This window comes from Acomys russatus, chromosome 16, assembly GCF_903995435.1.
Source record: "Acomys russatus chromosome 16, mAcoRus1.1, whole genome shotgun sequence".
NCBI lineage: Eukaryota > Metazoa > Chordata > Mammalia > Rodentia > Muridae > Acomys > Acomys russatus.
Window position 1 is genome coordinate 35,546,584 of NC_067152.1, and position 25,608 is coordinate 35,572,191.

General features: G+C 48.6%; 2 protein-coding genes across 2 annotated transcripts in view; one reads left to right on the forward strand and one right to left on the reverse strand.

Annotated features, from left to right (window-relative positions):
• Arsg (arylsulfatase G) overlaps positions 1-9,042 on the forward strand; it is a 76,989-nt gene extending 67,947 nt beyond the window's left edge. The window contains exons 10-11 of the mRNA XM_051158956.1: positions 293-383; positions 8,459-9,042. Of these exons, the coding sequence (XP_051014913.1) occupies positions 293-383; positions 8,459-8,733 (366 nt within the window). The 3' untranslated portion in view covers positions 8,734-9,042. The remainder of the gene's footprint in view (positions 1-292; positions 384-8,458) is intronic.
• An 826-nt stretch (positions 9,043-9,868) lies between these two features.
• Wipi1 (WD repeat domain, phosphoinositide interacting 1) overlaps positions 9,869-25,608 on the reverse strand; it is a 35,962-nt gene continuing 20,222 nt past the window's right edge. The window contains exons 5-13 of the mRNA XM_051158957.1: positions 22,034-22,131; positions 20,994-21,086; positions 20,302-20,372; positions 19,427-19,534; positions 15,885-16,049; positions 14,682-14,789; positions 13,935-14,053; positions 13,275-13,375; positions 9,869-10,257 (exon numbers count right to left, since the gene is read on the reverse strand). Of these exons, the coding sequence (XP_051014914.1) occupies positions 10,210-10,257; positions 13,275-13,375; positions 13,935-14,053; positions 14,682-14,789; positions 15,885-16,049; positions 19,427-19,534; positions 20,302-20,372; positions 20,994-21,086; positions 22,034-22,131 (911 nt within the window). The 3' untranslated portion in view covers positions 9,869-10,209. The remainder of the gene's footprint in view (positions 10,258-13,274; positions 13,376-13,934; positions 14,054-14,681; positions 14,790-15,884; positions 16,050-19,426; positions 19,535-20,301; positions 20,373-20,993; positions 21,087-22,033; positions 22,132-25,608) is intronic.

Genomic DNA, 25,608 nt, shown 5'->3' on the forward strand with positions numbered 1-25,608 from the left:
ACCAGAGAACAACTTTTGAGAGTCGGTTCAGACCTTGCACTTTGCTGAGTGGGTCTCTCTTGTGTCACACAGAAAGGTAGTCGGCCCTCGAGCTTCTGATTGCCTCTCTGCCTCCCAGCTTGCAGTCGGAGTGTTGCGATTACAGATGTGCACCACCACATCTGTTTTTTTATGTGGGTTCCTGTAATCAAGCTCAGGGCGGCAGGCTTGTGCATCGAACACAGTTTCCCGCGGCGCCATCTTGCCAGCCTAGCATGCTTTTCTTATTCACAGGTTGTGCTCTCTTTCTCAGGTACTGTTCCACCCCAACAGCGGGGCTGCCGGAGAGTACGGCATGCTGCAGACTGTCCGCCTGGACCGTCACAAGGCCTTCTACATTACTGGTAAGTGGAGCCCCTCACCCTACCTCCCATGTGCATACACGGGCATTCCGCGTGAGAGTGGGTATGGCTGGCTTCCTTGAGGAGTTCACATGTGCCTCTGACTATGTCACCCAGACACTAGCTTGGCAGGAGGGCCCAGCAAAGGCATTCTGCATCCACTGGAACGGAAATGCGGTCTTCCTGCCCCAGGCTCAGGGGCCCAGCCTCTTCTTCCTTGTCCCCTTTCACACAGAGAACATTTTGCTCCTACTTAACCTTTAAATGCCAGTTTGGCTGCAGATGAAATAGGAGCTCAGAGACCTTTAAAAGTGCCATTTACGTGGCAATAAAATGTTTCAGAAAGTGGACTTTAAAAGTCTGCATAGCAGCTGGACAGAAGTCGCTCCATCCTTGGTCCGTTCAATGGCTGGGGTTCAAAAACCCAAGAATATATTTTAGAAGTGTCATACTGGGCCTGCTGAGGTGGCTTAGTGGGTGCTCCAGTTTGCTTTCTATTGATGTGATCAAACAAACAAACCAAACACGATCAAAAGCAGCTTGGGGAGAAAAGGGTCTGTTGGTGTACACATCCCAGGTCACGGTCCATCACTAAGGGGAGTCAAGATAGGAACTCAAGGCAGGAATGGAGACAGATAGGACATGGAATAATGCTGCTGACTGGGTTCCTCTCTGTGTCTTGCTTGAGTTTGCTTTTTTATGCCACCCAGGACCACCTGCACAGGGGTGGCACCTCATGCCCAGTGGGATGGTTCCTCCCATATCAGTCATTAATCTAGAAAATGTCCCCACAGACTTGCAACAGGTCCATCCTATGGAGGCTTTTTTTTTTCTTCAATTGAAGTTCCTCTTTCCAAATGACTCTAGCTTGTGTCAAGCCAATAAATAACTAGTGTAGTGGGTAAAGGTAATTGCCACCAGGCCTGCTGACCTGAGTTTGATCCCAGGCACAGGTACACGTGCAGATGCACACTCACACGTGCAGATGCACACACACACATGCATGAGCACCCACAAATAAAATTAAAATGAAAAAAGTAAACTTTTTATTGTTTTGACATGCTTGTCCCAGTATTTTGCACTTGATTGGGGCACTGACATCTTGAAGTTAATCAAGTTAATCGATGAAAAAAAAAAACTAAAACAAAAATAGCGGAGAGACCGGCTAGGACTCAATGGAGACTTCAGCTTTCTTCAGTTATTTCATGTTGGAGATTTTCAAAGAATGGTATAACTAACACACACACACACACACACACACACACACACACACACACACAATTTATTTCCTGAGCATAAAATGTGGCTACAAAAGTAGAGCAAGCCTTTTGAGTTCACAGCTCCAGGGATCTTAGAAATGCTACAAGAATCTTTGGTTCCTAAACCTCAGACAAAACACTCCGATCCTGACGATGGTCTGGGAGGGAAAGCTCAGGGACCCGAGTCCTTACATTACATTATCTCAGAGGCATGGGCCCTCCAGGCTGGATTGATTTCATGCAGGGAGAACCCTGCCAGCAAGCCCTTGGCACCGCCACGCTGCGATCGTAAACCTTCCCATGAAGTAATAGGGCTATGTAAAGTGACCGCAACCCGGCAGAAATGACAATCCCAAGAAGGAGAGCCAGGGTGGGGAGGGGACCAGAGAGCTCTCGGTACCTCTGAGGAGGACTGCAAACAGGGTGAGCTGCTTCCATGTTCTGTGTCCTCCCTGCGCTTTTAAAAAATTTGCTTTCTGATCACTTAGAACTGCATTCGGGAAAGGCAGATGCCTGGGCACCTACTCCATTAAGATAGAGAACAACATGTCCTTCCACGGTGGGGAGACGATGCTTTGGTCATGAGCTGGAGTGGCCTTGAAAGATAACCAGTCTTTTGGTGTGTGGCCTAGAACTGGGGAGCATCATTGTTGTTTCCCCTCCCTAGCCCGCCCCCTTTTCAAAAGTCATTTTTTTAAGCATATATATGTGTGATATAGTGTGTGTGTGTGTGTGTGTGTGTGTGTGTGTGTGTGTGTGTGTGTGTTGGCCTGAGGTTTGACATCAGGTGTCCTTCTTGATCATTCTCCGTCTTATATGGTGAGGCAGGATTTCCCACTTGAACCCACACCTCACTGATCCTGCTGGCCTGGCCAGCTTGCTCTGGAGATCCCCTGTCTCCGACCCCTGAGCCCTGAGATCCCAGATGGGCTTCCACACCTGCCCATCACTAATGTGGGTGCTGGAGGTCGGAATCCTGGTCCTCACACTTGTGTGGCAAGCATTGTGCCTACTGATGCTAGTTGGTAACTACCCTTTGCCACTATTTTTTTTAAAGATTTATTTATTTATTATTTTGTACACAGTTCTCTGGCTGCACATACACTTGAAGGCCAGAAGAGGGCATCAGATCACATTACAGATGGTTGTGAGCCATCATGTGGTTGCTGGGAATTGAACTCAGGATCTCTGGAGGAGCAGTCAGTGCCCTTAAACCTCTGAGCCATCTCTCCAGCCCCCTTTGCCACTATTTTTAAAGTAATCAAAGACCAGGCTAGATGGTTCTGGGTAAAGGCAGTTGCTGACAGTATTGATGAGCTGACTTCAATCCATAAAGCCCATGTGATGGAAGGAGAGAATCAACTCCCACAACTTGTCCTCTGACTTCCTCATGTGCTCTGTGGCACATGTGTATCCCCACACCACCCCCATGCATGTTTACACACACACACATGTACATGCACATGCACACACAGTCATAAAAACGAAACTATAAAAACAGGGCAGATTTTATACATACTAACAGATGCATATTTAAATGTGTATACCGGTGTATACACTCCATAGTGCTGTATTGGTGTCATGGGTACAAACTGCATCTCCCAAAAAGCTCAAGTGTCGAGTGCTTGGTCCTCAGTGTAAGTGGTGTTCTGAGGAGGGACTTCTAGAAGATGCTTAGACCATGACAATGCTGACTTCACCTGTGTACTAACTCACTGATGGGTGCCCTGTACAAGAGGTCCTGAGGATGCTGGGCCAATTTGGACAGAAGGTCATTGTGGGTACACCTTTAGAGTGTGTATCTTGCCTTTCTTGGTCTCTGCTTCTTGTCCACTGCAGTTAGGTAAGCAGCTTTCCTTTGATTCTTTGGCCTTGTTAAAACAAAACAAAACAAAACAACAACAACAACAAAAAAAACCCCAAGAGCCAGGGAACCAGCTGACTGTGAACCAAAACCTCTGAAAAGATGAGCCAATTTAAGTCTTTCCTCATTAAGTTCTTTTTTTCCCCCGAGACAGGGTTTCTCTGTGTAGCATTATCTGTCCTGGACTCACTTTGTAGACCAGGCTGGCCTCAAACTCACAGTGATCCACCTGCCTCTGCCTCTCCAAGTGCTGGGATTAAAGGTGTGCGCCACCACTGCCGTGGCTCATTAAGTTCTTTACCTCAACTTCGTCACAGAAACAAAAAGCTAATGACTACAACTAATATTGCCTGGTTTCTAGTTGTTATGCCAATTCTATATTCCTAAATAAACCCACCCAGTCATGATACAATGTATATGTAAGTATGCGTGTATATATCTAACACACACACACACACACACACACACACACACACACACACACACACACACACACACATTATTGGATTTAACTTGCTAGGATTTTGCTTATAATTTCCTTTCTTGTAAAACATGTGTCAAGGTTTGGCATAAATTTTTTGATGGTTGTATGAAACAAGTTTGGAAGAAATCTGTTTTCTCAAAAGGGCTTCCTAAGATTGGTGCTACTCTTTTTGTCCTTGACTGGATTTACTTGTGAACTTATTTGTTATTGCCAACATCCTAAAAATATTTCCTTGTGTTTTTTCTTCTAAGGGTTTTTATTGTTTGGGGGAGGGTTCTTACATTTATATCTTGGACCCATTCGGTCTTAACTTTTGTATGTCATTTTTGGTTAAATATTTACTTTTATTATTTTTAAGTGTGTGTGTGTGTGTGTGTGTGTCTGTCTGTCTGTGTGAGTGCAGGTGCCCATGGAAGCCAGAGGTGTCAGATCCCTGTAGAGCTAGAGTTACAGGAAGTTTGTGAGCCACCCAACATAGGTACTGGGAATTAATGTGTGCTGGGAACTGAACTTGAGTCTTCTATAAGAGTGGCACGGGCTCTTAGCCACTGAGCCATCTCTCTAGTACCCCGACTGTTGTATTTGAAGATGTTAGTTTTCTTCCACTGCTCCTGGAACGATAGAATTTTACTATAGCATTTACTGTGAGACCTACCTGAGCTCCTGGAGTTACAATTCACAAATCTAGGAAGCATCCATTATGGATACAGCTTACTGGTCCAGGGCTTTCGGCTGGGCTTGGTTCCACAGCCCCAGTGGTGAGGAGAGAGTAAGAACATCCACAAAGCGGACCAATGGCAAGGTCTTCCTGGCATTTTTCTGTCCCAGACTTGTCCAGCTAGGAGCCCCTTGCTCCCCTCCTCACACTGCTCCAGTGGAGTTCTCTGCTGTGTAAATTGCAGTTATCTCTGCCCACTGCCTATTCAGCATTGGGCAGGGTTGGCCCAATTTATACACTTCTCAGAGCTAATGGACACTCTTTTTTTTTTTTTAATAAGTTGAGTTTTCCCCTGCTATTGCATGGACTGGTGGCTCCACGCTTTTGTGTCATAGTGGCGGCAGAAGCCTCCTGTGGAGTCATTTAAAAACTGTGCACTGCCTGGGCGTGGTGGCGCACGCCTTTAATCCCAGCACTCAGGAGGCAGAGGCAGGCGGATCACTGTGAGTTCGAGGCCAGCCTGGTCTACAAAGTGAGTCCAGAATAGCCAAAGGCTACACAGAGAGACCCTGTCTCGAAAAACAACAATAACAACAAAAACCAAAAAAACAGAACAAAACAACAACAAAAACTGTGCCCTGGGCCTTGTTGGTGAAACATTGGAGAGTCTGCCTTCTGGCTCTCATGGGAAGTCAGTTGCAGTGTGTTCCTTTGAACTTGGGAAGGACTTATTTTATGCCCTTAGGATTTTTGCCTCTCAGAATTTGTCCTTTAGTTTAGAAAAGACCCCTGGGCTCTGATTTCTGTTCCTCATCTGAACTTTGTGGTGATGTCAGAAGCAAATAAAAGGGGGAGGGGTTTCTTTGATTTTGATTTTGTTTTTTGTCTTTTCTTATCTAAGTGTTTTGTTTCTCTTGAAAGAGGGTCTCACTTTGTAGACCAGAATAGCTTTGAGCTGTGTAGGCCAGGTTGGCCTGGAACTCTTGGTCCTCCCATCTCCGAGTGTTGGGGTTACAGGTTGGTACCCTATGCCTGCCTCATCTGTCCGTTTAACAGCAGTACTTACAGCGCAAATGGTTTCTTCTGTGTGGCAGGCCGCCACACAAGTGCCTGCTATTTTGGTCTTCCAGCTGCTAAAGGGTGCGCTCTCTCTCTCTCCCTGGGCAGATACTCTTTCAGGGGTCAGCTAAGGATTCGTAGTTCATATTGAAAACTTCGAGGCTTGTACTCTGTGGCTGTCTTCTCAGGATTTCACCTGTCAGCTTTCATCATTCAGGGCGACCTTAAAGTCCGACACCTTAAGCCACCCCAGCTTTCCTCTGGAACTCTGCCTGCTCCACACTGCTTGTGTGGCAACCCCAGGGAGGGAGGAGACTTCGGACCAGGTCCGACCCAGTGTGGCTTTCTTCTTTGCAGGGTCAAGTGCCTTCTAGTCTTTGCCTGTCTTGCTTATTCCACTAGAGTGCTTTTATGGATTTGCTAAAATATGTTGCCTAGAAGTCACTTTGCTAGCTAGAGGATGGTAGTTCAAAGCACACCATTGTATGCTTTCCTTAAGTGGGATTTATTATGACTGTGTGTGATGAGTATTTGCAGGTATGTGTGTATCATGGTATACCTGTAGAGGTCAGCAGACAACTTTGTACCATTCTTTGTGTAGATTCTGGGGGCCTGACTACCTTTTTTATTCATATAGCATTTTTTAATGTGCTGAACCATCCATCATGTGCCTGGTGTTACTATTTTTATTTTTATTTATCTATTTATTGTTTTTCAAGACAGGGCTTCTTTGTGTAGCCCTAGCTGTCCTGGACTTGCTTTGACCAGGCTGGCCTTGAACTCAGAGAGATCCACCTGCCTCTGCCTCCCTGAGTGCTGGGATTACAAGTGTGTGCCACAGCATCTGTGTTTTAAATTGTTTTTAAAGTGAGGTCTCATGTAGCTCAGGCTGGCCTTAATTCACTCTGTAGCCAAGGCTGGTCTTGAACTCCTTATCTTCCTATCTATGGATTCAAACTCTCAAGAGATCTGCTTGCCTCTGGCTCCCAGGTGCTGAGTGAGATTAAAGGCTCATGTCACTTAACTTTGATGAGTCACCCTCAATGTTTGCTTGGTTGACTGTCGAGACTTGTGCCATTTCAAGTGGTCTCTGCTGCTGATGGAGAGTCAAATTTGTGTCAACTCTAGCCAGTGTCTGCCATGGAGGAAACCCTTGACGGAGGCTTTGACCTTGAGACTTCCAGTTTCATTTCCATCCATGTTGGACCGGAAAGCTGTGTCTGTGGATTGCTGGCTTTGGTTCTTCCCACTTTGTTTTTGCTGAATTACCTGTGGCAATGTGCTGTCTTCTTGAGGCGAGAAGACAGCGGACTCTCTAATCCCAGATGTATTTTCTGTTTTAAGAATGTCCTCAGAGCGGGCAAGGCTGTGCACACCTGCCCTCCTGGCACTTGAGAGGCTGAGGCAGATGATGAAGGGCTTGAGGCCAGCCCAGGACATACAGCAGAGCCCTACCCTGCTCTTAGAGAGAGCCGTCCATGATATAGGGTTCCCTGTAGGAAGAGCAACAGGAACATTTCCTCAGACATCTGTTCAAGGAAAGAACTCTCCATCTCCCAGGCAACTGACGTTTCTATTTTATTAATGTTTTACGACCAAGGTGCCCAGAGGCAAACTTCTACTCAGTTACATAGGTTTCTGTTAGACACTCTAACTACTTTTTGATAGGAAAAGGGAGGGGAAGGTCACTGGAACCATTAAGACTGGAACCATTAAGTGCTGGGGGCTGGAGAGGTGGCTTGCCAATTAAGAGCACTTGCTGTTCTTCCAGAAAACCCGGGTTTGGTTCCCAGTACCCACATGGTGACTCACAACTATCTGCAGCTCCAAGCACAAGGGAATAAAATGCCCTCTTCTGGCCTCTGTGTGCACTGCATGCACAAGGTGTTTACACTTCGGTAAAACATTTATACACACACACACACACACAAATAAATAAATAAGCAGGGCGTGGTAGTCTACGCCTGTCATCGCAGCACTCAGGGAGGCAGAGGCAGGCAGATCACTGTGAGTCTGAGGCCAGTGTGACTTACAAAGAGAGTCTAGGACAGCCACAGCTATACAGAAAACTCCTATCTCAATCAATCAAGCAATAATAAATATTGTCTCTAGAGGTAGAAAGTGCTGTTGCTTCTCCAGGTACGTTTGACCCTATCTTTTGGACTGCTGTACTGGTCAGATTCCAGTCTCCGTAACAACACCATCTTCAGCTCAGGGAAGTTAACTTTGACTTCCACCAAGTCCAACAGTTGGTATTGGAGGATTCGGTGCTCCAAAGTATCAGATTGAGGGGTCAACAAGACCCAAAGTATCAGATTCAGGGGCCAACAGGATGGCTCAGTAGGTGAAAAGCTCACGCCACACAAAACTGAGAACTTGAGTCTGATTGCTTGAACTCAGTGGAAGGAGAGGACCCCACAAAGTTGTCTTCTGACTTCCAGGTGTGTGCCACGCCCCCTGCCATTACAAAACAAACAAACAAAAACAAAAACCCAAAACAACCCATGAGATTCACTGCCAAAGGCCAGAGATGAAAGGCATTGAACACACGTCCACTGGTTCTGAAGGCAAGTCCAGGGGACAGACCTAATCCCTCTCTGCACAGATGATCATCACCGGACAGACTTGAATCAAAAGGTCATTTATTTGGCAGGGAGAGCAATCATTTGAGTTTCTAGGGTAATCTACCAGGCATGTCCTGCTTTGAAGCTCAGGGTGAAGGTTGCCTTTAACTTTTTGTCATCCTTCTTGTAGGCGGGGCCAAGGCTTGTGATGGGAGCACCGGTCCTGAGCAGCACCATGCTTTTCCTCTCATTTTCAACCTAGAAGATGATGATGCTGAAGCAGTCCCACTACCGAGAGGAAGCCCAGAGTACCAGGCGGTGCTGCCAGAGATCACCAGGGTTCTCACAGATGTCCTTCGAGACATTGCCGATGACAACAGCTCCCGAGCAGACTATGCTCAGGACCCTTCAGTGACTCCCTGCTGTAACCTCTACCAAATTGCCTGCCGTTGCCAAGTGGTGTGACTGGCCACGATTTCTCCCCGTGAGAAAGACCATCTGGAAATTATAGACAGGTAGGTTCACTTCCAAACTTCAGTCTGGCCATGGAAAGGAAGTTGCAGAGCATGGCTCGGATGCTACAGCGTTACCTCTCTCTGTGTAGACCTCAGCCTCCTCTGCACGAAGGTGTGAGAAGCTCTGAGTGCTGGTACAGTGCACACGGGACGAATAAGCACTAGTGGGTTATGGAGTCATGGCCCAGGTCCAAGCCCTTGGTTTTAAGCTTGGGCACTGACTTAAATCTCAATTGCAAGTTGATTTTGAAGGCTAACGTAACACACGAAGCTGCCTGTGTATCCCTGACGCCAAGCAGATCCTTAGTATTTTGATGTATCTCATGTCCTCAGTTTCATTGGCCATTTTAGCACAAATTCATTCTGGCTGGTGGGTATGGAGTGCTCAGCCATCTTCAGGATGCTTACAGATCACTGGTGGGGGCGGGCGGGGCTTGCAAAATGCAGAGGATGGCTCAGATCTGGAGGAGGGTCCGGGAGCCTCCGTCGTTGCCAGTTCCTCTGAGATGCCTTGAGAAGCATAGAGCTAAATGGACGTTCCCGTAGGTCTTCCCAGGCCTTAGACCGGAACCCTTGGTCCTTCCCTCTTGCTGATGTCAAAGGGTGTATTACGAAGATTGAAGGGTTGGGGCTGAGATGATGGGCCATCAGTTAAGAGCACTAAACCTGGGTTCAGTTCCCAACACCAACATGGCAGCTTAAACTGTCTGTAACTCCAGTTCCAGGGGTGCCTGGTACTCTCCTCAGCTTCTGAGGATGCCAGGCTTACATGTGGTGCACATACATACATGTAGGTAAAACACTCATATATTTAAAAAATAATCTTTTCAAAAAAGACTCAGGGTTTCTTCCCAGCCCCCAGAACTTCCAAGAAATGAAATAAAAATGTAAACAACTCACATATGCATTGCCATGATTTTATTTAATTAGTGTCCTGAGTGGGACTCAAAGGTAATAAATGATTTATTTCAATCACTGCAAAAATACTTTGCCTGGCTAAAATAGTCTTTCCCTATATAAGTCTATAATATACAAGAAACACAATTCAAAGATATTTCCGGCTAAGTACATTTTTTTTTTTTTTTTTTTTTTTTACACAGCATACATTTGACAAGGACGCCCTTTTTAATATAAAATTCTGGTTATATACCAATATGGTTAGTTAGCATTTACACTGTGGTTTGAAGGTATTTTAAATAGCATGATGTTATTCCAGCGTTCTCCTCGCCCATGGGCAGCCAAAGCTGAGAGGGCGGGGCGGGCAGGGGGCTAACCACATTCTACGGCTCAGGCAGCGAGGCACCAGGATTCCTGCCTCCCTTCCCTCTCTGCTCACACAATTGATTGCACGCCATTTCTTCCACTTTCCTTGTTCTCTCCAAAACCACCTGACAGGGGTGTCCTGACTTCTGACGTGGGCTTCTGGTCAGGACTGCTTCGTTTTGCCCTTCTGATTTCCACGGCACAAGAGTATCTACCAAAATCAAAACAAAATGGCCTTACTCTTCTCCGGAGAGGCTGTGGGGAGGCAGGCTGGGTTACCCACAGGGCTGTGCTAGGATTTGAAACTTTTATGTCTGACCACAGATTGACCCTCACTCACGGCCACGGGAAAATCCACCCAACTTATGTGGGTGTCTACATTGTGGCACAGATCCCAACAATACTGTTTACAAACTGCATGTGTGCACGTGTGCATGTGTGCACATGTGCTTGTGTGTGTATGTGCATTTTCTTTAAAGGCTCGTCTTACTTGTAAACACTGACTGCTAAATGACTGTAGAGAAAACACACAGTCAGTATGTGTTCTTGGTCCAAGTTGGCTGTTTCTTGCTCACACGGTTAAGATTAGCATCACAGAGTACATGGATTGCGGGCTGGCTTGCTATAGAAGCAGAAGCTGTTAGCCCTTCTCAGAGCCTCTTCCTTGGAGGACCAAAGATGAAGAGCTTCCTTGTCTCTTGCTGGTCTTGAGGCGAAGGCAATCCCAAAGAGCAGAGTGGTGCTAAGAGGGCAGTGGCGGTCTACTTGATAAAGGAAGCTGCGGATGACACTTGGACCTGAGGCAGAGCTCAGAGAGAGGCCCAAGGCCGACTCCAAAAGAGAAGGGATTTCGGCTAAGCTGAGACTCCCAAGAGCCTTTTGTAGTCCCAGAGACTTTTTAAAGAATTGTGAGTAAAGATATGGATTCTGGGAGAATACTTGTAAGAGGCATGCAATTTGGAATAAAGGCAGAGAGGGGCTTTCCTAGGAAGCCCAGTCAAATACCTAAGTTACAGGGACATAACTTGAGATGGCTGCATTGAACGGCAACCCAGCACTACTCTCACCTCTGGTCCTGGTGGCTGGAGACAGAGAAGTCAGCCTGCTGCTGACCCAGGACCTCAGTCTGAACATTGGCTCCTCTTCTCCATCTGCCTGCAGGCCGTGGGACAGGCTGGGCCTGGTGGCCACCATGACACCTAGCACCTGTGCACACCCAGGCACTGCCCCACTCTAGCTTGTTGGTGACAGACACTTACTGGCAGGGAGAATTTCTTGCATATAAACAGTTTCCTTTGGAGGCTAGGCATGGGAACCAGTGCCCACGGCCCACTGAGCTAGCCACATCCCTAGCCCAGACAAGAACTCCAAATGCAATTGAAGTCCGCATTCACAAACTGGCACCTAAAGAGAGAGACAGGACAACTGCCTTGTACCTGACTTCCTGGCAGTGTTCAGGTGAGCGTGCCTCATGGCCTGACACATTTAAACATTACTGTTTCTGGATTGTGGGGGGGGGGGGGGCGGGGAAGGAAGAAAAGAGGGAGGGAGGGAGAGGGAGAGAGGAAGTGGGTGGGGGTGGGGAGAGAGATTTGCTGAGTGTGGAACCCAGAGCCACTTATATGCCAGGGAAGTACACCATCATTAATCCGTACCTGTCAATGCTAGTTCTTAAATTAAGCACCTCTGCTTCTCCTCCCCTCCAGGAAAAATGGGTTATTGTTTTATACGGTTTTTTTCTAGCAAGAGACCACCTCCTACATGCTGGTGTTCAAATTACTCTAATTCTGTAAACACAGGAGGTTGCAAGGTCTGCTCTGATTACAGTGAAGACTGTTAAATTCGTGATGTGTCAATCTTCTACAGCAGTCTCAGATTTCTACCCAAATTGCTAAAACAGGACACAGTGAGCATCTGACCTTCACAGAATAGGATGCTTTGGCCATGTTTATACCCACTGTCCAACCCCGAGTGCCCTCGCTCCCGGGTGACGTAATGCTAGCTAAATAGTTAAATAACCACCACTTTTGGCATCACGTGAGCCCAAAGGCACCGCTGCCTTAGGAAATAGGCCAATGGCTGTCTTAAAGTGTGTAATTAGGTTTTTGTTTTGTTTTTAAAGAACTATTCCTTTCCACCATTAGTATTTAACTGTTACTTGCTGGCAATGTATTTGGCAACTTGCCTATGAAAGTCCAAAAATGTACATTTCAAACTGCAATCTACAAAGCCAGTATGGAAGTCACAAATACCTCCCATTCACACGAAAACGGGGTTTACCCACTTCAGAGCCCACAGGGCCTATTCTCCAAGTCTTGACTTGGCATTGTATACATATGAAATGATTTCAGGTTGGCTATCTGTTTTTGTTTTTGTTTTTGAGACAAAGCCTCATGTGACCCAGGCAAGCAATCCACCATTTAAGCCATATCCCTGGCCACTGGGATGTTTTCTAACTGAAATTCACACAAGGGGTGCACACGGTCGGCCGCCCTGAAGATGAAGGAGCTAGGGGGCCCCCGGCAGTCCCCAGTGTTGGGGGGCGGAGGGGGGGTTAGGGAGAATCTTTCCTCCAGCTCTCAGTAGAAGCCAGTCGAGTGCCCAGCCACCCCTCCATCTCTCACTGCCAACAAGCTGAGGCAGGATGCTGGGACGCCTTGCTGAAGGTGTCCAGGTGAGCCCATGCCATCCACACTGGCTTTGTACACATGGTTTCCTGGTGAACGGCTGCAGCTGCTGGAGAGGCCCAAGAGTGCGATGCCAGAGCTACAGGCAGGGTGCAGGTCAGTTCCTGCAGCCAGCTCAGAGTCCCAAACATGACCTAGCCCCATTAGCTCATCACAACAAGTAACAGGCAGCATTCTACAAAAGCATTCCTAGGTGCTTCAGAAAACCAGACACTGGCAGAACCTCGGACCTCACAAGCAGCTAAGGCAGTATGTAGAGAGGCAGAGACAAGAAGTTTAGGTTTCTGGCGACTGAGCGACCCACACTCCCCAGGTTAGTATTTGGTTATGGTAATGCTTTCAGGCATCAAGCACCACACCAGCTGGCTTAGCCCATAGGCTCTGAAACTGCAAAGTGGGTGCCCTAGGGCTCCCTGCATTTTAAAGAGGATTGGCGGTTAGGAGCTAGAGCACAGGGCAGCCACTTGGCCTCTTGTAGGAGGCAGAGCTTCCTTCCAGGCACACAGATGGGCTAACTCTGTTAAGGGTTCCGAATGCTCACAGGGGGAAACTCATTCTCATCGTCAAGACACACTGGTCCCGTTGCAAACTCGTGTTCCGGAATCACTTCCCCTCGGAGTGCACCGCCGTCCTCAGAGTAACCTGGAGGCAAGAGTGAGAAGTGAAACAGGCGGTGCCCCGACACGGCTGCTGGAGGGACAGGACCTGAGAAGAAGGGAGAGTGGACGCAAGGGCGCTGGATCTCTGCCTCCCAGTAGAGGGATAGCTTAGGGTGGGTCTAGGTCCTTTCTCAGTCCAGTCCCCAAGTGCCTAGAGAAGGGCAGGTCTCACCTGCCTCCCATTGGAAACTCCGGCTCTTTGGAATTCTTCAAGAAGTAAAGAGTTATTGTTACTTGTTTATTTTGTGCCTTTAGTCTCACCACAGGGATGCAGAGGCAGGTAGATCTTTGTGAGTTTGAGGCCAGCATGGTCTACACAGGGAGTTCCAGGACAGCCTGGTTTACACAGTGAGACCCTGCCTTTAAGAAAGGAAGGAAGGAAAACAGACCTCTTGGGCTACATCCTCCAGTATTAGGGGCCTGAGGGTTGAAGGCCATTGGCAGGTCTCACAGTGAGGAAATATTCGGAGTGTGCTCACCCCGAGATAACACAGGGGTGGGGGGGAAGACAGCCCCATAGGAGGGGCCCCCCTGTGGCTCACCTGGCACAGTGGAAGCTGCAGACGTGCTGGGCCTCGCTACTGTTGCGGCGTAGGATGGAGGTAAGGACAGTCTGAGGTCGTTTTCTTTGTTCTCGTCTGTTGTTCCTGAGCTAAGCAAGCTGCTTGCAGCGATTAAGAAGAGGAAGGGTAGAGGATGTCAGCACATCCCCAGAACACCTTCACACGGAGGAGGGCGGGGAGGCTCACACTCCGCTGTTTGAGGGCAAATCACAAACCTGCCAGACACTGTAAGATCAGCATAGACCCAAGTAGGTCAGCCATTGCTTCCAGGGCCAAGCAAAGCCCAGCCCTCTGCCCCTCTGGCGCATTCAGGCAAGAACACCAAGATATGCTAAGGAGGTCCACAAGTGAGGTGCTGTGGCTGTTCACAGTATCCTGTCCACCACGGGATGGGAGGTCATTTACACAGAACTTTAAGAGCTTTCAAAGCTGGTTCTGGGAACATTTTTGATCATCTACTGTGTTCTTAAGGGCTGTCCTAGGGGGTGGGCTGAGCAGAGGGACATCTCATTTGGGGTATTATATTATCTGTCTGGGTACTGTCTCAAAGGGGCGCAATCGGCTGTGGGTGCCTGACCTGAAGTAGAAAGCCCGCTAGGGGGCGTGGCCCAGAGACTGCCAGGAGGGAGCAACAGCAGCAGGAACACCAGAGTGGGTCGCTGTCCCCAGCGGAGACAGCTCTGCACGCCTGTTCCCGAACAGCTGTTTGACAACTAGCATTTTCACCTGTGGGTTTTGATTAAGACGCATTCTCCTCCATCCTGAGGGTCCAAATTGTAGATGTAAAGGTGTCCATCGGAAGAGGCCACTAGCAGCCGAGGCAATTTCTGGATCCTAAGGGACAAGTGATGAATTGTTAGAGATGTGGAGTCAGCTGGCAAAGCGTCACTCCCCGCCTGACTGGCTCCAGCACTTCTGCCTTTGGTAAAGCCTTAGCCCAGTGATCCACAGTTGGGGCTTCTGGCCACGCTTTTTCATTCTGACCTGGTCATTTTCAGGATTATTTCCGGGTTTTTGTATGGGATGGGACAAAGTGATGTATGTGAAAGGTGATGGCCAGCTGATAGGTGTCCCTGGATGGGATGTGATCGCCACATTATGTGTGTCTCTGCCTTCAACAGTGATGGGAAGTGGGGTCTGGGGCACGAACTCAGCTCTTTGCTTCTGTGGCAAGCATTCTACTGACCAGATCACCTCCCTAGCCCCTAAAATGATTGCTTTTATGGTCTTTTGAGAGAGAGTCTTGCAGCATATTCTGGACTGGCACTGAACTTGCAAATCCCCTGGCTAGGTCCCCTGAGCACTGGGATTACAGGTGAGTAACACTATGTCCAGCTCATGTTCTTTTTGTTTTGCCTTGTTCTTCATTTTTTTCTTTATTTCTTTTTTCTTTTCATTTCTTTAACAGATACCCCTAAGCTTATTCATATAGGATACCTGTCAGCCCCACAGGGTAGGGAGCTGAAATTCCATTATTTTATCTTACATACACAAGAACTGTTTGTAAGGCATGGTCATTGGGAACCAAGGGTTGGTAGTCACATGACACCTTCCAGCTGAGCTCTGAGAATCCACATGAAAATCAGCAGATGGATTCTGCTCACTCTTCTTTGGGGCTGTTTTTCTTTCCTTTATCTTTCACTTATGCATATATGTGTGTGCCTGCTTGTGCCTCCATGTCCGTATGTGCATCATGTGCATGCAGTACATGAGGAGACCAGAAGAGGGCATCAGACTCCACCAACTGAAGTTCTAGGCAGCTGTGAGCCACCAGATGCATGCGCTAACAGACCCCTGGTTCTCTGCATCAGCAGTACCGGCTCTAACCACTGAGCCACCTTCCCAGCCCCACCGTTTTTCTTTTCATACATTTAGGGACTCTTATGTCCTGGGAGCATACACCTGTGAGTTCGGTGGCACCATACGTACGTGGACAGGGTGCAGATGTTCTTCTGCCCAGAGAAGTTGAGGCGTCCTGTGGCGAAAGCCCTGTCCTGGTTCATCATGTCTGACACCTGGGCGGGGAGGTAGTTGGTAGCTGCCATGAACATCTTTCCCATGTAGCCACTCCATGTGGAAGGCTCTTCTGGGCGGCTAGGGGAGGCAAGTCAGAGGCAAGGGTGGGCCTGGGCTGTTGGCACAGGCGCTTTGCCGGTGATCACCATAGTCCAGCACTGACCTCGGCAGGCAGAGGCTGTGCCTGGGCACAGTGTTCTGGCCACTGAGACCTATTATTCCATCAATAACTAAAGAGCATCGGGGCCTGCGTGTCCTCCAGAAGAGCCACTGTAGCCCTGTTCAGAGGTTCCCCATGCCACTTACTGCTTTCTTACAGTAACAGAGGGTTCCTGATGGCTAGTCTGATTCCTAGGTTTCCATAAGAGGGCAAGGGTAGAGGATCAGATGGAATAGATATGTAGGCCTTGTAAAGGGAGTCTCTGAGCCCGCATGGGACTCGGGGAAGAACAGTCAGATCTCTCTGAAGGTTTCCTGAGCCAGACTGAGTAGGAAGCAGGCCTCCAGGCAAGACACTCCAGGTGGTGTCTCATGGCTCCGGAGCCTTCGGGTACCCAGAATTAACAATGCTCAGGTGCTCCATGCCAATCTGGGAGGTGCCTGGCACGCCCTGAACTTCTTCTCAAGGCGGCTGTCAGACAAAGAGGTCCATGAGCGAGCAACACTGCTGACTTGGTGTCCCACACCATGGCCAGCACACTGGGGACTGGTGCCACCAGCTGGTGTTTTGGGAGCACCTGCTACAAGGCCACTCGTCTGTGGGACCCGATCCCAGTCGGATAGATGGCTCAGAAGCTCTGGGCCCACTTGACACTGTTTCCTACTGGCCATGTGGTCTTCAGACTAACGTCTCTGGGCCTTGATGTTCTTGGCTGAGAGGGATACTTCTAGACACACCTGTACCTTGTGCTCCAAGTTGGGGTCTTAACAAGAGGAATGATGTAAGAACTTTACACTCAAGGGCGGGACACAGCGTAGATGTGTCAAGCAACCCAAGAGGCTATGTTCACGATCTAGACAGGACCACAGAGGACCACAGAGCAGAGAGAGGTGGGTGAGGGTTCTTAACATCCTGTTTGCTGTTTTCTCATTAGGAATGCCGGAGCAACCACTGGACCCTCTGGCAGGCTGCCTCAGGGAACCAGAGCAGGCAGCCAAGCAAATGACGTGTGTGGTTCTTGCTTAGCAATGAGCAGTGAAGGGGTCTGGGGGTTGGTGTCTCTGGGGTGGAGGGGTCTGGATTCTGCAGGGGAAAACAATGAAGGAGTCTGGGAAGGGGGTGTCATATGGGCTGGTGCCGTTTGGCATTTTCCTTGGCACTGAAACATTCTCCCCCAGAAGGGGAGGAGGTGAGCTCATGACCCTCAGGGAGTGACTAACCCCTCACCTTTGGGAAGGCAGAGACTTGCATGATTTGATGGCCTCACAGAAGCACATCTGACTGCTGGGAGAAAAGGCTTCTACCGGCCCAGTTGCCTCAAGGGGAGCTCTCCAGGGGTACCACTTGTGTGAATCATAACCCATAGCCTTTTCCTAATTTAGGTGCTTTTCAGTCATCTCTGCTCCTGTAAGTAACCTCTCACCCATACTCCTGTTAGTACCCTCAATAAAACTCATTGGTTCCCCACATTGGCTTTTAGTAGTTACTTTGTCATGGCTTCCTTTTCTGGAAGTGAGTAGACGACCTGTGTGTGTGTGTGTGTGTGTGTGTGTGTGTTTGTGTGTGTGTGTTTGTGTGTGTGTTGCCCCCTGGGAAAAGTATCTCACAACTGATTAAAGAAAAAGCTAGGAAGAGGAAGGCTATATAGAAATATAATGAAGCTAAGGATGTGGACGACAGCATTGGCCAGTGAGGCAGGCCTAAGATCAAAACAGAAGCCACACTGCCCAAGACACACTGAGGCTTCTCAGACAGGCCAAGAATCCAAGGTTCTGTCCCTGGCCACTGTTGGCCACTCACACACAGCAGGGCTGGGAGAGGCCAGTTAAACACTGATGACTATGGGGGTGGGGGTGAGGATGGGAGGAGGAGGGACAGGGGCTTGGGAGTACCAGATTGGCTGTGACACTGATGACTGACAGGAGGTGGGGTTCAGGGGACACAGGAGTAGGGGTGTGGGAGGCTGCCCTCTGGGACCCAGGCTGCTACCAGAGGCAGAAGCTTCACAAAGCATTGAAGATTTGGGGACTGTTAAGTAGAGTCTAGAAACATTGGAGGAAAGTGCAGAATAAGGATCTTAGGTTTAACTAAAAACAAAAAAAAAGGCTTCTTGGGGCTCATGTTTTGAAGTTGGTGGCACTGTAGAAAGTGGCAAAGCATCTGGGAGGTGAGGAGTGAGCTATGGGAAGGTAGGCCGGATGGGAGTGGATCTTCAAGGTCATGTCAGTTCTTGTTACAGCCTACTCTCTGGTCTGCAAAGATGGAAGAGCCCCAACCGTATCCTCTGGCCACCTTAAACCCTTCAATGGAGCCACAGCCACGTGTTCCAGCCATCCTAAACCCTGCAATGGAGCCACAGCCGTGTGCTCTGGCCATGCAAACCCTGCCATGGAGCCACAGCCATGTGCTCCAGCCGTTCTAAACTCTGCCACGGAGCCACAGCCATGTGCTCCAGCTGCCCTAAACCCTGCCACGGAGCCACAGCCGCGTGCTCCAGCCATCCTAAACCCTGCCACAGAGCCACAGCCACATGCTCCGGCCATCCTAAACCCTGTCATGGAGCCACAGTCACATGCTCTGGCCATCTTAAACCCTGCCACGGAGCCATAGCCGTGTGCTCCGGCCATCCTAAACCCTGCCATGGAGCCACAGCCGCGTGCTCCGGCTGTCCTAAACGCTGCCATGCCTTTTCCATGATGGGTTTAAATCCTCTGAAACTGCGAGCTAAAACAAACCTTCCCAAATTCTTTCTGGAAGGCACCATGGTCACAGAGATCACAGAGATGAGAAAGTAACCAATATAAAGACTGGGTTCCCCACAGAGGGGACATGTTTGCCGAGCATTCACCGCTGGTGGCAATATGGACATTAACTATGCTATCTTGCCTCTCATTCCACTGGCTAACAGCTGCATCAGCTTAGGTGTGCGGGTCCCAGGCACTACCCAAAATGCTTTCTATCAACAACAAGCTTACTGAATCCCTGCATCAAGCTTAAGGTGCAAACACAATCATTAGGCTTGTTTTCCGGGTGAGGAAAGTGAGAGTCAGAGAGACTTCTCAGCGTCTCACAGCTCAAAGAGGCCGAGTTGAGAGGTAAACTCAGGACCATAGGTCCAGATTTTGGGCATTTGTGCAGAACACCCCCAAGCCGTTCTGCTAGCACACACCCTATCACATTGGCAATGACACAGTAGCAGGGCCAAGTTTTAAAAAGTGAAGCTCCGATGCCTGCAGCATCGCTGGGGCCTACCCCTTCAGTCTGGGAGGCATTCTGCGGCTGGCGTTGCACTTGCCTGTCAGTCAGGTGTTCTAGCTTGAAGATGTGCACGGTCTCCGTGTTGCTGGAGGCACACAGGAACTGCGAGTCCATACTGAACACCAGAGAGCTGATTGTCACATACCTAGAGGCAGCAGCACACAGACCAATAAGCCAAAGCAGCGAGGGGCATCACTTCACAGTTCAGAGAGCACCTTAAAAAGGAACATGCGTCTCGCAGAGCCAAGCTATTCTAAAACCCCTCCAACAGTATGCTGTTCATATTTTAAAGCCATGTGGGAGAGATTCAGAGAGAGTCATGGTCTTAGGTGCGAACACCCAGGGCCTGGCCTTTCCCCCAGACCAGTGCTTGGGAGCCCCACTGCTTTAAACAGATTCAGCTGTGAGCCTCACAGAAAAAAAAAAAAAAAAAAAAAAAAAGGCTCACGCCTTTAATCCCAGCACTTGGGAGGCAGAAGCAGGCAGATGGCTGTGAGTTGGAGGTCAGCCTGGTTTACAAAGCTACTTCAGGACAGCCAGGGCTACACAGAGAGACCCTGTCTTGAAAAACAAAACAAAACAAAACAAAAAAAAGCCCCAGTCGCTGACCTTTGATGTCACCCTTTATTTTCCTTTGTGGAAAGAATTGGAAATGGTTTCTAGACTGTGATCCTCTGGCTCTCTGCTTTCTCCCATGCTAGTCTCCACAGACATATCAAAAGACCCTACTTCGTCAAGCCTGCATCTTGACCTTCTGGGTTTTCAAAGCCCCAGGTGGAGGAGCCCTGAGCCAACCACGTGGAAAGCACTTACTCTCTAGGAGGAGGCAACAGAGCCTGCCTCTGCCCTCTCTCTCCCTAGACCACTGCCAGGAAAGATGACGTTAAAATGGGACCGGCGCTGAGCACAGACCTTTTCATTCCTCGACGAAACTCATAGAGTTTTTGCCCATCAGGCACAGAGAACACGCGGATGACGGTGCCCTGGAAGAGAAAGTGGGTGGACTTTTCCTAGCTGCAAATGATTCACACAGAGATCTCCTTTCCCAGGGCAGTCCGCTCTGCTGGTTTTGAACACCTATTTCTGAAGGGGAAAGAAGCACGAAGCACTGGGTCCTTGTGCAAGGCTCTCTCAGTGTGCATGCACCTGTGTGTTTGTGTGTGCGTGCATGCGTGCTGTCACAAACTGTTCTGGTTTTATAGGCTATTCTATCTCTGCTTATCAAAATAGATCTGCTTTGCATGGCATTTGAAATGTAGCTTGATTACTCTCTCTGTTTATTCTGGTCAACCGAGTCCAATCTCTCTCCATATCTGTGGACAACGGGGACATGTAAGATCTATCTTTATCTAGGGACAACAGGCACATGTATTTCTCCATAAGACCGCAAGTCTTTATGCCAAGTGTCTTGTGTCTTGCATAATGTCAGCTTTTGATATGTCAAATTCACTGACAGACCGCAACAGGCAGGGCCCAGATAGTCTCACTCTGCAACCAATTCTGAGCCAGTCTTCATGTGGCCGTCACTGTTGCAGCAGCAATCTGGGCACCTTAGCTGGCTTCTGCCAGCCCCAAGCCAGGAGGAGAAGCCAGGGACCACTCACTTTCTCCGACGCGCTTGCTAGTTTGGAGCCCGAGGAGTTGAAGGTGATGGCGGCCAGTGTTCCCTCATGGGCAGCGATGGTGCACACTGTCTTCTGTTGGTGCGGGGGACAAGTGGAGAGCGATGCTGGTGAAGAGGAAAGATGGGGTTCCTCTCCTCCCCTTGCTGTCTGCCCTGTCCCCCTGTCCACTGCCTGCATATAAACTGGCAGCTCTTTTCTACAAAGCTCTGCTAATAGGGATGCCCCAACCCCAGACCTCTCCTTTTGTTTTGGTGAACCAATGAGTTTAATTAAAGCTACTTACAGGGGCGTGGGCCACTTAGCAGTGGTTACACTACAGAAGACAATGTCTCTCCCACCCTAGCAAATTAATAGCCTATGTGGGACTGGCTCTCAAGACCCCCTCACTCTCACCCCTTCCATGACAGAACGTCGATTGGCCCAATCTAGTGCAAGTGTCAGGGCTGCTGAGAGCTTGAATGCGTGACACCCATGTCACGGCCAGAAGACAACATTCTATGGTAGTCCCCCTCTTTTTTCTGGGTCTTCTGTCCTTCCTATGACGTTCCCAGAACACTCTTCCCTTCTTCCCTCCCTCCCTCCCTCCTTCCCTTCCCCCTTCCTCTGTGCATATCTCTTTCCCTGCCTTTGGGAAGGCGGATGACCAGCTGTGTGCCTAATACAGAGCCAAGCTTTTAGGGGATCTTTCTGCTTGTCTTTTTAGGGGCTTCCCAGAGTGACCCTGCCCTGCTCTATGAAGTCTCCGGGGCAGAGGGCAGGGAATACAGATGGACTGTGTGCCATCTCATCGAATCCACTCTGGGCAGATGTTCTGCCTTGTCCTGGCACCTGCCTCACAGTGACATTGACTGATGTTGACTGTGGGCTTCAACACAAACATCATTTGTTTTCCTTCACCCAACCGCTGTGGCCAGAGAGCTCCCCAGACAGCTCCCCCCGTTGCAACAGGGCCTTCTTATCTCCTCTATTCATCACCAGGCCAGGGCTGGCAGGTGCACCAAGAACCACTGTGAACTTACCAAGGAGTTTCCATCATAGACTACAATCTCGCCTGTAGTCTGGCTTCCAGGATAGGCCAGGTAAGAATTGGAATGGTTGATAGAGAGGGCACATAGACCTAGCAAAGAACAAACGATGAGGAGAAAAGAGCTTGGCTAGAAAGGGTCCCTAAAAACTATGTGTCTAGAGTGCCACCTGCTGGTGAGGGAAGGAATATCTTTGTTTGTTTGTTTCCAAGACAGGGTTTCTCTGTGTAGCCTTGGCTGTCCTGGTCTCACTTTGTAGACCAGGCTGGTCTTGAACTCAAAGAGATCCACCTACCTCTGCCTCCCCAGTGCTGAGATTACAGGTATGAGCTACCACGCCCAGCTCTAGAATATTTTAATAGCTGGTTTCTTATTGTCATCCATATAGGGGTCAAGTAACTGACTGGGGGCAGGGGCGGGTCGCAAAAAGCTGGCAACGGTAAAATATTTCTGAATGCACAACAGGCAAAGGTGAATTCAAAGCAAAGTACTTAAAGGATCAGGTGTTTCTGCGGCACCGGCCAGGTCTGCATCTCGCATCTTCACTGCAGCCTTGGTTCCAGCACACATTGCACTATGTATGCTACGGCACCACATACTCAGATTTGTGGCTACCATACGCCGGGAACTGAAGGGTTCTCACAGTACACAAACTTTCCCGCTCTTACAGAAAGTTAACAGTTAATAGGAAACAGAGACCTTTAACATCTTGTATCAGATTGGTCTCTCTTGATGTTTTCTTGTTGGAAGTGTTGATTTTAGAAATTGCTATCTGCGTTGCTGATATGAATTTCATTTAAAAATGGTTAAATGAGCCAGGCAGTGATGGTGCACACATACATACATACATACATACATACATACGCTTGGAGCCATGTAAAAATTTCTTGGGCCATAAAGTGGGTGCTAGTGGGAAAAGTTTAGGAAAGCCTGTTCTGAGCAAAGGGTTTGGATGTAGAACATTCCCAGCCGACTTGATGACATAACCCTGAGGTAACGCTGTGGGTGAGTGATCTCTCCACTGCTCCACTGCAGAGCTCATATACAGCAATATAAAAAGTATCCATTCTCACCCCAAGGCACCAGAACAGCAGCTACCTCTCCTGCAGCCCCATTTCCCCTCTAGAACCCTGTGAGCGTTTACTCTTAACTGAAACAGGACTTCCCAGTGGGAAAATTCAGGATGCTTTAGCCTTTTCTGAGAGTGATTAAGTGCAGTTAGCCAGGAACTTCAAGATGGATGACAGGAAAGGCAAACGACCTCGTTTCTCATCTCACTGTCTGCTGAGGAGGGACAGCGGAGCCTCCGGGCAGAAGTTCACTGGAAGTCTGCATCTTGGTTTGAGACATGGAGCCTGGCCTTTGAAAGAAACTTTGCAATGGGATACGTTGGATGTAAGATGGGTCAACATCTTCTGGAACTATAGGAAGCCAATTGAACTCTGGAAGTGACAGGAGCCGTTTTTTATTCTAAGGATAGACTGCGGAGGGCTTTTCCCTGCAGCACCGAAAGAGGCTTTTCACAAGGACTGAGATTAATAGACATACACGGTGGGAACTCTGGAGCCAAAGCATTACCAGAAAGGACCTTCAAGAAGATTATACAGGAGACATCTTTTAAATATTGAAATAATGCTGGCCATCTTTGTTGTAAACTGGTATATTCAGTGGGTTCTTTAGTTTTTTTTTTTTTTTTTTTTTGAGACAGGGTTTCTCTGTGTAGCCTTGGCTGTCCTAGACTTGTTTTGTAGACAAGGTTGGCCTCGAACTCACAGAGGTTGGCCTGCCTCTGCCTCCTTGTCAGTGGGTTCTTATAAAAGGTATTTGTAAAACTTTAGACCCAGGCTAAAATGTCCTTACCTATCCTGTAGGAGAGGAAACCAGGGGGGGGGGGGGAGGGAAGAAATCAAACATTATGACTTGAAACGAGGTCCTCTTCCTGCTCGGGCCTCACTCAGTGTACAGCCAAGCTTCTGTCCTTATCTCCCGCTACACGGAACTCCAAGAGGAGGCTGGCTGGGCACCCTCAACTGCAGGGGCCAGCAGAGCTGTGAGCCCTGACCTGTAGAAGGTCACTCGAGGCCCTTGACATCATAAGAGGCCCCAAGCACCTTCCCAGCTCTGCTATGTGAACCTCAATTCCCCATCTGAGTTCTCTGTGATCCAAAGGCGGCTGGGAAGCAGGGGTACTCTGGCCCTGAGAATTGGAAGAGAGAAACAAGATTACATGGGTTTGGGGGGGGTGCCAATAGGGACAGTGGCAGGACAGAGGTTGAGATGGCCAAACCGGAGACTTGAGCTCTTACAGGTAAGAGGTACTATGAGGGTTTCTGAGTACATGGGCTTGAAAAAGAAGCAGGCTTAAAACCATAATGAGGGGCTGGAGAGATGGCTCAGGGGTTAAGAGCACTGTCTGATCTTCCAGAAGTCCGGAGCTCAATTCCTAGCAACCACATGGTGGCTCACAACCATTTATAATGTGATATGATGCTCTCTTCTGGCACTCAGGTGTACATGGAGGCAGAGCTCTCATATATGCATAAACTAACTAAATTAACTAAATAAATCTTTTTTAAAAAACATAATGGGAGGGACTGGACAGAATGTGTCCTTTATAAGGATGAGGGCCTGGATTCAGAGCCTAAGATCCATGACAAGCAAGCAAACAGATGGCATAGCTTCGTGCATCTGTAACCTAAGCAATGTGGAGTGCGGACACAGGAGGATTGCTGCTGGTGTTTCCTGGCTACCAGCGTACCTCCAGTCTCAGTGAAAGACCCCTTCTCAAGGAGGTAAGTCAGAGTGACACAGAAAGCACCTGACATCATCATCTGGTCCCCTCCCCCCACACTGTGATGTGTAGTCACTTCATAATTACTAGGGTAACTACAACTTAAAAAGGCAGCCAGGGACCAGAGAGATGGCTGAGCAGTTAAGAGCACTGGCTGCTCTTCTAGAGGACGTGGGTTTAATTCCCAGGACTCACATGGCAGCTCACACTGACTGCAGTTCCAGAGGATCCAGTGCTGCCTTTTGGCCTCCACTGGTACGAGGCATACATGGTGCACAGACACACACGGAGGCAAAATACACATAAGAACAATTTTTTTTTTAGAGGAAGCTAATAAATGCTGATGAGAAGATGGAAAACTTGGAAGGATGTGTACAGGGATATGAATTGGGGTAGTGTGTTGGAGAGCAGCCTGGGAGTTCCTCAGAAGTTAAACACAGTTGTCACATGCCCTGGAAATTCTACTCTCATGTAGACACCAGGAAGAAGTAAGAGCAATGGCCACACAAAAACTTACATATGAGCAGTCACACCGACAATTGCCATCACCATCAAAAACTAGAAATACAGAAGGAGGAGGAGGTGGGGGGAGTTTAACTAAAATTAAGGCTGTATGAAAACCCACAGCTTTGTAAACAAATTTAGAGCATTGTTTGGATACAGCTATCCAGCAGGGTGGATGCTGCTTTCTCAAGACAGGGGTTATTTTTTAAAATTTATTTATTTTATTTATTGCATATGAGTGCTTTATCTGCAGAAGAGGGTATCAGATTACATT